This window comes from Galeopterus variegatus, unplaced genomic scaffold, assembly GCF_000696425.1.
Source record: "Galeopterus variegatus unplaced genomic scaffold, G_variegatus-3.0.2 Scaffold70, whole genome shotgun sequence".
Classification (NCBI taxonomy): Eukaryota; Metazoa; Chordata; class Mammalia; order Dermoptera; family Cynocephalidae; genus Galeopterus; species Galeopterus variegatus.
In genome coordinates, this window is record NW_007726181.1 from 663,017 (window position 1) to 677,216 (window position 14,200).

At 40.6% G+C, this 14,200-nt stretch overlaps 1 protein-coding gene across 1 annotated transcript in view; it reads left to right on the forward strand.

Annotated features, from left to right (window-relative positions):
• Window positions 1–1,532: 1,532 nt before the first annotated feature.
• KDM5A (lysine (K)-specific demethylase 5A) overlaps window positions 1,533–14,200 on the forward strand; it is a 101,129-nt gene continuing 88,461 nt past the window's right edge. The window contains exons 1-3 of the mRNA XM_008577757.1: window positions 1,533–1,760; window positions 4,797–4,874; window positions 6,559–6,681. Coding sequence (XP_008575979.1) covers window positions 1,596–1,760; window positions 4,797–4,874; window positions 6,559–6,681 — 366 coding nt within the window. The 5' untranslated portion in view covers window positions 1,533–1,595. The remainder of the gene's footprint in view (window positions 1,761–4,796; window positions 4,875–6,558; window positions 6,682–14,200) is intronic.

Genomic DNA, 14,200 nt, shown 5'->3' on the forward strand with positions numbered 1-14,200 from the left:
TGCCGGGCACGAAAAAAAAAAAAAAAAAAAAAAAAAAAAAAAAAAAGTGAGAAGATGAATTCTGGGTTTTAGACAAAGCAATCCAACTATCGAATGCAGAGGCATTCAAGAGGGGAAAAGAACTGAGCTGTTATCATAGTTCAGATGAGAGAGAATTTAAATTAGGATAGTGGTAATGAGGATGTTGAGACATGGTTGGATTTAATTTTTTTAGGTGATAGAATCTCCTGAATTGATACACGATTGTACCTGGGAAGTAAGGGAGCTAGAAGAATTAGGATTATTTCAACTGACTACGTAAATGAAGTAATTCATGGAAAGCAGAAACACTAAAGAAATAGACGAGAACGATGAGTTTAAGGTACTTTGAGTTAACCAAGCCCAATAGGTAGCTGGCTGGTAACTCAGGAGGTAAGTAAGTGTAGACTGGAAATAGAGAGATCAGCCTAAACTTGACAATTTATGTCCTGGGGGTATCTGAGATTGCATGGTGGAGTATCTATATCTGAGAAGGACCTTTCTTTTGTATTAATATTTAATACAAAGAACTACCCCCTCATGGTTTCTTTGGTCCTTTTTACGTACCTCTCCACAATTTGGAGGAATTGAGATAGACACTGGTATAGAGGGTTTTTGACAAGCCGGGTCGGAACAGTTGCCATAGTTTTTATAGCAAAATGAAAACGGATTACACAGCATGTGCTGACAGAGGGACCTGATTGTTGTTAAAAGGAGATGATTTGGGATAAACTGTCAATTACGAGAAAAACAAGGCGAAGAGCTGTTGCTTCCTGTGTGGGACGAAAAGCAATTCCTGGATGGTGGCTAAAGCCGGTGAGCAGGATTTGGGGGATGGGTTCGACCCGAATTTGTGGTGAACAGGCGGGTATAAAGTGGCCGTGTTAGATTATTCGTTAAGATACCAGCAGTCAAGAAACTAGAAAAGGAGAGGGACAGAAATGCTGGAAAGGTTAGTTACTTTGTAAAATACAGACAAGTAGGCTGAAATAAATCACGATAATCCTGCAGCGATGAGCGAAAGCGAGACAGAACCGGCTGGTTTCCACATCCATTTATACACAAAGAGGAACTGGGCCCACCTCACCGGAAGCAGAACCTCTGCCCTCTGCAGTGTTACGCATTCCTCCGCGCCGGAAGAGCCGTTCGCCTCGCCCGACTGCTTCCCACCACCCTTACCTGTTCTACAGGAGAGATCGTGGGACGACCCTCAAGGGTGAGCCGCCTGGAGTCGTCGGGCTGCGCAAACTTTGGCGGGCAAGGAGACAAAAAGCCAGGAGAGGGAGGAAAAAGGAAGAGTCGGACAACGAGGGGTCGCGGCGGAAGGATTCTGTTTCCTGTGGCAGCGGAGGGATTTGACAGTACGTTAACTTCCGGAGAAGTCTTGGACCTTAGAGGAAAAGCCCTGAAGGAAACAATAACAAACGAGAGGAGGAAGCGATTCTGGGGTTTCTGCGTTGAACGGTTCCTGTCCCAGAAGATGCGCTTCGGCCCCAGTGAGGGGATGTGAGGGGGCTCGGTGGGCTTCAGCCAGCCTTTCTCCAACAGTTGCCCCACGGGGCCCTCTGGCTGTTGCCATGGCGGGCGTGGGGACGGGGGGCTACGCGGCGGAGTTCGTGCCACCCCCGGAGTGCCCAGTCTTTGAGCCCAGCTGGGAGGAGTTCACAGACCCGCTCAGCTTTATCGGCCGCATCCGGCCTCTGGCCGAGAAAACTGGCATCTGCAAAATCCGACCGCCCAAGGTACCAGTGACTGTGAGGAGAGAGGGGGAGAAGGGAGAATGGGGGAGTCGATACTCTAGGTTTACCTCTACTTTTCTGGTCCTTCTGTCTTTTTATATATACTCGCCCTCATTTCTCAAACTGGAGGCTAAGTTTCTGGATGTTTTTGCTTCAGTTTCTTCTGCGGTCTTATGTAGGCACGTTTGAACGCGAGAAAGTGGTGTCCCTGGGGCTTTTTCTGTCTAAAACTTGGGAACTGATATTTTTTTCTGGATTATGGGAAAGGATAACGAAAGGCGTTGTTACGCCTCTCATTGGCTGGTAAGGTGTTTGAAGTATAATAACTCGACACGTTCTACTTTCCTGTACAATCCTCGTTATGGTTAGATAGTAGAAACTGCCCTTCTGTATGCTATTTCTTTATTTAAACCTTGGTAATACTTTGTTTATTAAATATTCGTAGGCTTCATCTCAGGGTTAGGGTTTCTTAAAAGGTAATCTGAGCTCTAATTGTCCTCTAAGATGGTGTCACCAGACACGAACTCCACACTAATTAGTGCTGCACTGAAAAAGTATTCCCCGGGGAAGAGAAGGAGCAGCAATTGTTTTTAAAATTTAGAGGCTTAGGAAGACTTGGTCAATAATGGAGGTAGGAGAAAACGTCGAAATCTCTTGATACAAGGCACTGAGAGTCAAAGATTCTAGAGTCATAATTATTGCAAATAACTATATTGCCTGTAGGTTAATTATAATCCTCAATGTTTAGGGTAAGGAAAGCAAATACTGTCCCTTGTATAGGGGGAATTAATGCCCCAAGAGGTTGAGTGGTATGCCCAAGGTCAAAAGGTTTTTTTCTTTATCCGTTAGACCAGTGCTTTCCAAATGAGGTTGCTGAACCAACCCCACCAATATCAACTGAATGCTTGTTAAAATGCAGATCCCTAGGCCTTATTAAGAGTAGAATCAATTTCATCTGCCTATCAATACTTAGGTGATTCTTAATGAAAATTAAAGTTTGCAAACCATTGCCTCAGACAGTGCTTCTTAAAGATATCTTGTTTTGCCTCGTATTAGTAAAAATAAAATCTTAAGCACTGTTACTGGTGTTGCATTTTAAAAAGTGTCTGCTCTCACCACAGACTACCACCGTGATAAGCAACACAGTGAATTAAAAGCTTAGATGGAAGGGTAGAGGAGGAGCTAACTTAGCACATACAGATTGTTTTATTTAATCTTTGAAGCCCTAGTAGGTAAAGTAAGTCCTCATTTTACAGATGAGGCAAGTCTGTGCAAATTAAAACACTTTCCAAGTGTGATCTTGGGCAAGTGGCAAAGGAGATTTTGAACCTAGTTAATTTTTCTAATTCTAAAACATAAGTGCTATTCCCACTCTGAATGAATTTGGTTAAGATTATAGACTATGAATTAATTGGAAACAAAATATTAACAAATAATTGCTAGATGATGTGCATTGCCATCCTCTGAAAGCTTCCTCTCAATCATTTTTCTATCAAAATTACCTAATATGGACAAAATCTTAAGCATTGAAGTTTTTTTCTAAACCATATTTTCATCTACTCTGTTGCACTTATTCATTAGAAATTCTGTTGAAGGGGCCGGCCCGGTGGCGCACTGCTACAGTGCGCCGCTTGAGAGCGCGGCAGCGCTCCCGCGAGGGTTCGGATCCCACATACAGACCGGTTCCCGCTCACTGGCTGAGCGAGGTGCGGACGCAACACCGAGGGTTGCGATCCCATTGCCGGTCCCGGTCCGGTATGGGCGCGGCACTGAGGGTTGCGATCCGTTGCCGGTCACGAAAAAAAGACAAAAAGGAAAAGGAAAAAAAAAAAAAAGAAATTCTGTTGAAGGTTCTTTTTAGTAGAGGAAGTAACTTTTTTATTATTTAAAAAAGGCTGTAGTAATATGCCTTCTTTGTATGTCATATTATTGAAAATACATCTTGTTTACAGCAGACTTTTAATTTAATTTAAATTAATTAATTAATTATTTTAAAAGATGACTGGTAAGGGGCTCTTAACCCTCGACTTGGTGTTGTCAGCACCACGCTCTATAGCTAACCAGCCATTCCTATAGAGGGATCCGAACCCGTGGCCTTGGTGTTATCAGCACCACACTCTCCCAAGTGAGCCACGGGCCGGCCCTAGACTTTTAATTTTAATCTTGGCAGATTTACTTTACTTTCCAGTTAAGATTTTTTTTTTTCACACTACTTCTCACATATTTAAATGGATTTACTATTATTTAGGCCAAATCAAACTGTGTTCTCTAGAATCCCACTTGAAATGTGCTGTCTCATTTTAATTTCTACAGTCCGGAAATTGTCCTTGTTCTGTGGGTTTGCTTACTTTTTTTTTTTTTTTTTTTTTTTTAAATTTTTTGGTACTCAGAAGCAGGCTTTTTTTTTAAAGATGACCCGTAAGGGGATCTTAACCCTTGACTTGGTGTTGTCAGCACCATGTAACCGGCCATCCCTATATGGGATCCGAACCATGGCCTTGGTGTTATAGAACCACACTCTCCTGAGTGAGCCACAGCCAGCCCCCAGAGGCACGCTTTGAACAAAACATTTGTATAACATACACAATAATGTGCTCTGTCGCATTACACATAAACTTTTAAAAAATTATCCAAATATATAAGTACTTCCAAAAAATCTTTTTAATCTTTAGTTTTACCCATTTATTTTCAAATTTTTTTCTTTTTAATTTGGTGAGCCCCCGTATGTTTACTAGACACTTAAACATAAGCTCATTGCAATGCACATGAGTAACTTGGGAAAGCATAATTGTGGGATATAAGTAGTGGGACTGGTGAGATTTGAGGAGAATGGCTTCCCTAATACTAAAATTATTTTATCTAAAAAATATTACTTTTTATGTCTCTACAATAAAGAAGACATAAATTAATCTGTTACCATGATTTATGGCAACTCACCCCCTTACATTAAGGGAATAAATACCTTTTTATTTTTTATATAAATATTATATACCTTGCTTGTATACCACTGTGTTTAAAAAAAAAATTCTTTCTACTTAGGATTGGCAACCTCCATTTGCATGTGAAGTAAAAAGCTTTCGTTTCACTCCGAGAGTCCAGCGCCTGAATGAACTTGAGGTGAGTGTTATGTTGCCATTTCTGCCTCCTGATTCATTTTTTATGGTCAGGCTCTAGGTAGAGGACTTTGAAAATCTCATGTACCAGGGCCCAAAGTTTCTGTTAATTGGGATTGACTGTAATAGTTACCTGAGGTTTGGAGGAAGTATCTTTTTTTTTTAAAAAATTGTTTAAAGTAGTTTTGTTTTTCCACTTAACTGAGATTATGGGAAACTATCTCTAGCCATATTTTTCCGTAGTGGAAATATCCAATGCTTAGCTTCAGAGACCTGGATTCACTGGCCATCCCTATGTGGGATCCGAACCCGTGGCCTTGGTGTTATCAGCACTGCACTCTCCTCAGTGAGCCACGGGCCGGCCCTAAGGGTTTTTTTTTTGACGTTGTTTCTTTTTTTTTTTAAAAGATGACTGGTAAGGAGATCTTAACCCTTGACTTGGTGTTGTCAGCACCACGCTCAGCCAGTGAGCTCACCGGCCATCCCTACATGGGATCCGAACCCGGGGCCTTGGTGTTATTAGCACCACACTCTCCCGAGTGAACCATGGGCCGGCCCTTGACGTTGTTTCAACAGAACTTTTCAAGGACTGTTAATCTGATTTATTAAGATCTTTCTTTAAATATTACTAATTTCTCTGAAGTTTTCTGAATTGAAGTCTTTAAATATCACTGTTTTTCCTGTCTGCCGGATTTTCAGAAGATTCTTAGTATGGTGTGAACAAGATTTTGAAGTGCAGAAGGGAATTTTTTTTTTTAAATAAAGATGACCAGTAAGGGGATCTTAAACCTTAACTTGGTGTTGTCAGCACCACACTCTCCCAAGTGAACCACAGGCCGGCCCCCAAAAGGGAAATCTTTGATATCTAAGGTTTATTATGTCATGCTTAGGTGTCCCCTCCACCCCCCATACTCCTAAAATATTTATTTTCTGAGATTTAAAAAAAATTTTTTTTAATTTACTGATGGCTAGCCAGTACAGTGACCCGAAATCTTGACTTTCGTGTTACCAATCTGAGATTTTAATACGTATTTTTTCCTTTAGTCTTTCGTAATTAGATACTTGATGAAACATCTTAATATCAGCGAGGTAGGGAGTTGATGCACCTAAAGTGTGCAAATTATCTACAGATGAAATGACAGAATTAGAATGCTTAAAGACAGAATAATCTGACTTACTAAATTTGCTGGTTAGGATGAAGTTAAACCAATTTTGGAATAAAAATAGTTTCGTTTGCTAATATGAGAACTTTTTACATGTATTAGAGTAACTTTTTTGCCTTAACGAATAAAGGTTTTTTTTGTTGTTGTTTTTTGTTTTTGCAGCTGGCCAGTATGGGGATCTGAACCCATGACCTTGGGGTTTTAAGGTTGTGCTCTAACCAACTGAGCTAAGTGGCCAGCCTGAATAAAGTTTTTTAGAAGTATTTTGCCTGGGGAGGGAGGTTTCGGTAATGGGCCACAATAATCAACCACATTGTATATTGACAAAATAAAATAAAATTTAAAAAAAAAAAAGTATTTTGCCTGTTTATTACTGGCTTATTTTACAGGGTTGAACTAAGCAATGATGAAAAGTCTTTGAATTTCTTTAGAAAAATGAGTACCTTTATTAAAGTATAACTCATTCACTTATTTTCAGTCATAACTTATCTCCGATTTCTCATTTCTGTATTTTAATAATCTTAGGCAATGACCAGAGTGAGACTGGACTTCTTGGATCAACTAGCAAAATTTTGGGAACTTCAAGGATCTACTTTGAAGATCCCAGTGGTGGAGAGAAAAATCTTGGATCTGTATGCTTTGAGCAAGGTGAGGTTGGTATTTCTTTTAGAAATTGGAGCAGAGGCTTGTGAATTTATGAAATTAGGAATTTCAAGTAAACTTGGTGAGAAACATCATTTCTGATGTAGGATTTGTTTGGCAATGAAATATGTGAATGAATAAATGAAGATGACAGGTCTTTAAAAGCTGTCATATAATTTGTTAGGAGATTAATATTTAATGACTCAGATTAGTAGGCTGTGTGATACACAATATGCAAAAGAAATGACACCAAGCTACTAATATTATCTTGTGCTATGGTTATAATGTCCGATGCTGAGCCAATTTAACCTTATATCTTTATCTCTGTTCATGTTACTCAGCATTCTCATGTGTGGTATATATCAGTTTTAGAGTATGTACTGATAAGTAGTATTAATGGCTGAGATCAGCATAATCCAGTAGAATGAAGAATAGCTTAGGAATTTAAGGGTGAGTTTAGATTATTTTTGCCCAAGTATATGTTAACTTCATAACATTACATTCTCTAAGGTGAAAAAAACCTAACTGACCTGTAAGAGATTATAATAATTACCTTGAAAACATGTTCTGTTAGTATACTAGTAAAAATCTATGATTGTTCTGATTTGTGGGCAAAGACAGCTTAATTATCTGAAGAATTTTTGCAAAACAACTTTTTAGAAATTTATTTTTTATTTTTATTTTATTTTATTTTATTTTTATTTATTTATTTATTTTTCTAAAGATGACCGGTAAGGGGATCTTAACCCTCGACTTGGTGTTGTCAGCACCACGCTCAGCCAGTGAGCGAACCGGCCATCCCTATATGGGATCCGAACCCGGGGCCTTGGTGTTATCAGCACCACACTCTCCCGAGTGAGCCACGGGCCAGCCCTTTCTTTTTATTTTTAAACGACTTATTTTTGTGGACTTTCATGTCCTATGATTGATACACTATTTTGAAATAAAAATTTATTCTCTTTTAAATTGCAGAGTTAATTTTGGCAGATTTCACTTTCAAGAAAAAAGAATAATCACATTTAAATTATCTTTTAGCGATACTTTTTAAAATTAGCGTCAGGTTACAATTCTTTTCCCATAATTCTGGGAAGTGTAGTCTTATGCTAAAATACAGCTTTAGGCTTTTTTTTAAATCAGTCAGGTAATGATGTCAGTAATTAAGCACTGTGCCAAGAATTGTCTAGTGCAGTTTTATGGAAACCTATGATACCAGAGAGCAAATTATAGTAAATTTGAAGGGTGGGTTTATGTCTTTTTATAGGGAACCATTAGTGTATTAGTCCGTTTTGTGTAGCTTATAACAAAATACACGGAACTGGGTTATTTATTTATTTATTTATTTATTTATTTATTTTATTTAATTTAATTAATTAATTAATTTATTTATTTAATTAAAAGATGACCGGTAAGGGGATCTTAACCCTTGACTTGGTGTTGTCAGCACCACCCTCAGCCAGTGAGCAAACCGGACATCCCTATATGGGATCCGAACCCATGGCCTTGGTGTTATCAGCACCACACTCTCCCGAGTGAGCCACGGGCCAGCCTGGAACTGGGTAATTTACAATAAAACAAAATTTACTGCTTACAGTTTCTGAGGCTGGGAAGTCCAAAGTCCATCTGGTGATGGCAACAGTGACCCAGGGGTCTCACATTGCAAGACAGTGGAAGCAGAGAGAGAGAGAGAGAGAGACAGACAGACAGACTCTCTTCTTCTTTTAAAGCCCTCAGAACCACACTCCTGACCACCATTTTTAATCCATTCACTACTGCATGGTCCTACAACCCAATCACCTCTTCAAGGCCCCGGCCCCACCTTTCAATTATAATAGGATTTCCTACCTTCTTAACAGTCACAGTGGGAGCTAAGTTTCAAATACATAAAACGTGGGGGATACAATTCAAGCTTCAATGAGTTTTGGGGGGACATAATTCAATCCACTACATTCTATCCCTGGACCCCCAAAACTCTTGTCCTTTTCACATGCAAATACATTCATTTTATCCCCAAAGTCTTAACTTGTTTCAACTCAAAAGTCCAAAGTTATATCTACTTCCAAGATGCAGTGGTGGGACAAACATAGGGTACATGCTCCCATTCCAAAAGGGAGAAATAGGCCAAAAGAAAGGTGTAACAGGTTCCAAACAAGTCCCAAACCAGCAGGGCAGACATTAAATCTCAAAGCTGGTGAGTCATGTACCTTGATTCCATGTTTGATGTCCTCTGCACACTGGTGAGGGGGTTGGGTCCCTGAATCTTCTGGCAGCTCCACTCCTATGGCTTTCTTTTTTTTTTTAAAAGATGACCAGTAAGGGGATCTTAACCCTTGACTTGGTGTTGTCAGCACCACGCTCACCCAGTGGGCAAGCCAGCCATCCCTATATGGGTTCCGAACCCGGGGCCTTGGTGTTATCAGCACCACACTCTCCCGAGTGAGCCACAGGCCGGCCCTCCTATGGCTTTCTTGATCTCAAGTGATGCTTTAGTTCTTGCAGGCTGATGTTGCACGCTGGTAGCTCCACAGGTCTGGGGTTTCCACCGTGGTCCCGCTCTCACAGCCCCACTAAACATGGCACTGATGGGGTTTCTCTGCTGCAACTCTGACCGCATGTTTCCACTTGGCATTGCTCTAGTGAAGGTTGTCTGCAGTGACTCCGCCCCTGTGACAGATCTCTTCCTGGGCCCCCAGACTTTTCCATACATCCTCTGAAATCGGAATGGAGGCTCCCAAGCCTTCCGAGTTCTGGCATTCTGGGGGCTGGCCCGGTGGCGCACTGCTACAGTGCGCTGCTTGGGAGTGCGGCGGTGCTCCCGCCGAGGGTTTGGATCCCACATACAGACCGGCCGCTCACTGGCTGGGCGAGGTGCGGGCGCAACACCGAGGCTTTGCGATCCCGTTGCCGGTCCCGGTCCGGTACGGGCGCGACACTGAGGGTTGCGATCCGTTGCCGGGCACGAAAAAAAAAAAGAAAAGAAAAGAATCGAGTTCTGGCATTCTGTGAGCCTGCAGACCTAACACTACATGGATTCTGCCAAGACTTCTGGCTTGTATTTTCCAAAGCTGTGGGTCCAGCCAAACCTGGGGCCAATTTAGCCACAGTTGGAGCAGCCAAAGCAGCTGGGGTGCTGGTGCTGGAAGCAACTTCTCGAGGTGGCCCTGAGCAGTGAGCTCATGGAGGGTGCCTCGGGCCTGTTCCCCAAGACCATTTTGTCTCCCTGGGCCTTTGGGCCTAAAATGAAAGGGTTGTCCCAGAGGCTTCTGCAATGTCTTCAGGGCTTTTTTCTTTCTTTTTTTTTTTTTTTAAAAGATGACCGGTAAGGGGATCTTAACCCTTGACTTGGTGTTGTCAGCACCACGGTCACCCAGTGAGCCAGCCGGCCATCCCTATGTGGGATCCGAACCCTTGGCCTTGGTGTTATCAGCACCGCACTCTCCCGAGTGAGCCACAGAGCCGGCCCATTCAGGGCTTTTTTCTCTTTCTCTTGATAATCCCTTTCCTTTGTACTAATCTTCTTAGCTAATGGTCGCTGGGCTGCACCGTTGCATGCTCTCTGCTTTTCTACCACATGGCCAGGCTACAAATTCTCTAAATTTTTGCACTCTGCTTCCCTTTTACATTCTTCCTTTGCATCATATACCTTTGCCACCATAGTTCAGCATAGGCTGTTACAAGTAGCGTGCAGCTTCCTTAATGCTTTGCTGCTTAGAAATTTTTTCTGCCAAGTACTCTGGTTCACAACTCCTAAGTTCCAACTTCCACAAAGTCCTAGGGCATGTACACAATGCAGCCAAGTTCCTTGCCAGTTCACAGCAAGGGTGATCTTTGCCCCAGTTTCCAATAAACTCCTTATTTCTATCTGAGACCTCCTTAGAATGGTGTTTACAGTCCATATTTCTATCAGCATTCTGCTCGCCACCATGTAACCAGTCTCTAAGACAGTCCAAATAGTCACTTGTCTTTTTGGCTTCTTCTGAGTCCTCCAAACTCCTCCAACCTTTCCTCAACACTCAGTTCCAAAGCTGTCTCCATATTTTCAAGTATTTATTATAAGCAACACCCCACTTCTCTGGTACCAGTTTTCTGTGTTAGTCCATTTTGTGTTGCTTATAACAAAATATGTGGAACTGGGTAATTTATAAGAAAACAAAATTTTTTGCTTACAGTTTCTGAGGCTGGGAAGTCCAAAGTCCATCTGTTGGTAGCAAGAGTGACCCAGGGGTCTCATATTGAAAGATGGTGGGAGCAGGGAGAGAGAGAAAGACAGACCCTCCTCTTCTTTTAAAGCACCATTTTTAATCCATTCACTACTGCACGGTTCTACAACCCAATCACCTCTTCAAGGCTCCACCTTTCAATTATAATAAGATTTCCCACCCTCTTAACAGTCACAGTGGGGGCTAAGTTTCTTTCTTTTTTTTTTTTCCTTTTTGTCTTTTTTCGTGTCCGGCAACGGATCGCAACCCTCAGTGTCGCGCCTGTACCGGACCGGGACCGGCAACGGGATCGCAACCCTCGGTGTTGCGCCCGCACCTTGCTCAGCCAGTGAGCGGGAACCGGTCTGTATGTGGGATCCAAACCCTCGGCGGGAGCGCTGCCGCGCTTGCGCCACCAGGCCGGCCCAGAAGTTTCTAATACATAAAATGTGGGAGATACAATTCAAGCTTCAATGAGTTTTGGGGGGACATAATTCAATCCACTACAGTTAGGATAAAAATTTGTTTTAAGAGTTCTTTTTTGACATTTTTATTCAATCAAAAGTTATCTCCTGGGCTGGCTGGTTAGCTCAGTTGGTTAGAGCACAACATTGTAATAACAAGGTCACAGGTTCAGTTCCCCGAATTGGCCAGCAACCAAAAAAAAAAAAAAAAAGTTATCTGCTGAGTTTTGGTATATGATGTTTAAGATTCTGAATGTGTTCTATTTGACTTTAATGTAGCGTGAATAAAATACAAAAATATTTTCAAAAATTCTTGTATCATTAACAATACGGTTGTGGTAATCTTCAGCCAAAGCTCATTCCGTATATGTCTGTTTTATTTTTATAAATACTGTATGGAATTTGTTAGAATAAATATTCAAGTAGTTAATCTATTAAATTAAAACTTTTTTATCGGTGACTTTTCAATTCAGAAGTAAACATTTAATCTGATGGTAGTTAGATTGCATTTCTGGTTTCTTTGAGTTGTAGAATTTCAAAATTAAGAAGGGGCTTTAGAGGTAACCTAATCAGAATACCTAGTTCTCAATTCTCCTTATAACATTTGTTGTCTGGACTATTTAACTGCATGTTGACATCTATAATTCCTTTTTGTTAAAAGGGGAATACTACTGATAAGTACATATACCTTGTTTAAATACTTAGAGAACATACTAAAAATATGTTTTGTTTTGTTTTTTTAAAGATGACCGGTAAGGGGATCTCAACCCTTGGCTTGGTGTTGTCAGCACCATGCTCAGCCAGTGAGCAAACCGGCCATCCCTATATAGGATCCGAACCCGTGGCCTTGGTGTTATCAGCACCACACTCTACCGAGTGAGCCACAGGCCGGCCCCTAAAAATATGTTTTGATTAGAGTTTGTTTGTTCAAGGGTATATTGGAGAGTCTTGTGTATTTTTTGAAGTGTCCGTGGACATCTCTTGACCATAACTGATGAGAATGCTTGTGAAACTGAGATTTAAAGCTAAAAGGCAGACAAACTTTGATTTATAGTTTTTTTGTTTGTACTTTTTGTACTGTAAATGTTATTGTGAGATTGCACTTTTTTACCACATTAACTTTTTTTCTTTTACATGGAGGTATAACTCACTACAATACACAATTTTTAAATGTACAGTTCAATAAAGCTTCATATATGAGGATACTTAGAAAAGTTTGTGGAAAAATGGAATTAACAGATAATATGAACCTTTCCATGAACTTTTTTTTTTTTTTTTTTTTTTTTAAAGATGACCGGTAAGGGGATCTTAACCCTTGACTTGGTGTTGTCAGCACCACGCTCAGCCAGTGAGCGAACTGGCCATCCCTATGTGGGATCTGAACCCGGGGCCTTGGTGTTATCAGCACCACACTCTACCGAGTGAGCCACGGGCCAGCCCTTCCATGAACTTTTTGAAGACCCCTCATGTGTATACATCTGTGTATCCACCACCCTAATCAAGATAAAGGACTTTTAAAAAAAAAAAAATTTTTTTTTTGACAGCTGGCCAGTACAGTGATCTTACCCTGGATCTTGGTGTTATCAGCATCATGCTCTAACAGAGTGAGCTAACTGGCCATCCCCCCACTGCTTTTTAATGGGAAGCTAATTTTGAGTCTTCTGAGTTATTAAATTGTCAATGTGATGGTTTTTGGTTTTGATTAAATCCCTTCATCTTTCTTCTTAATTATTATTCTTGATAATAAAAAGTATTACTTGAAGGGGCTAGGTGGTTAGCTTAGTTGGTTAGAGCATGGTGCTGATAAACCAAAGTCCAGGTTTGAATCCCTATACTGGCCAGCCTCCCCCCCCCCAAAAAAAGTGTACTTGGAATGTCTATGAATTAATAGAATTTTACATAAATAGTTACTGTTTATAAGCAGTTCAAGGAACATTCAGTCTAGCCCTTCTTTTTTTTTTTTTTTTAGTTTTTATTTTTGTCAGAGTAATACGTTTTAAAACAATAAGGCTTAAAATGAAGACCAGTATTCTCCCTTCTTGTCCATACCTATTCCCACTCCTTGGAACTAATCACTTTCAGTACTTTTAGTTGTTTCTGATTTTGATCTCCATATTTCTAAATAATATGCTCATTATGCTATTTCTTCATTTTTCAGTTTTAAATATTATATACTGATTTCCTACTATTAAAGATGGGGGGGGGGGCAGCCCGTGTCTCACTTAGGAGAGTGTGGTGCTGATAACACCAAGGCCAAGGGTTCGGATCCCTATATAGGGATGGCCTGTTAGCTCAATTGGGAGAGTGTTGTGCTGACAACACCAAGTCAAGGGTTAAGATCCCCTTACTGGTCATCTTTAAAAAAAAAAAAAAGATGGGAGGTGTAAGATCTTAAATCCCCCCATATTTCATATGTAGTTACATTAATTTTTTATTTATCAAAAATTGTTACTTTGGCTGTGTAAATATAAATATTATTTGTACCTAAGCTTTATAGTGTCCTGTGATTGTTTCCTTGTACCAATTTTTGTTTTCCTTGCGGTTCATAATCCCCCTTCCTTTTTTTATTCTGTAAGTTTTCTTTGTTTTTTTTTTAAGATAAAATTAACCTTTTTTTTTTTTAATTTTTATTTTGTCAATATACAATGTGGTTGATTATTGTGGCCCATTACTGAAACCTCACTCCCTCCTCCCTCTCCTCCCTCCCACCCAACAATGTCCTTTCTGTTTGCTTGTCGTATCAACTTCAAGGAATTGTAGTTGTTATATCTTCTCCCCACCCCCCTCCCCCGTTTGTGTGTGTGTGTATTTATTTTTAGCTCCCACCAATAAGTGAGAACATGTGGTATTTCTCTTTCTGTGCCT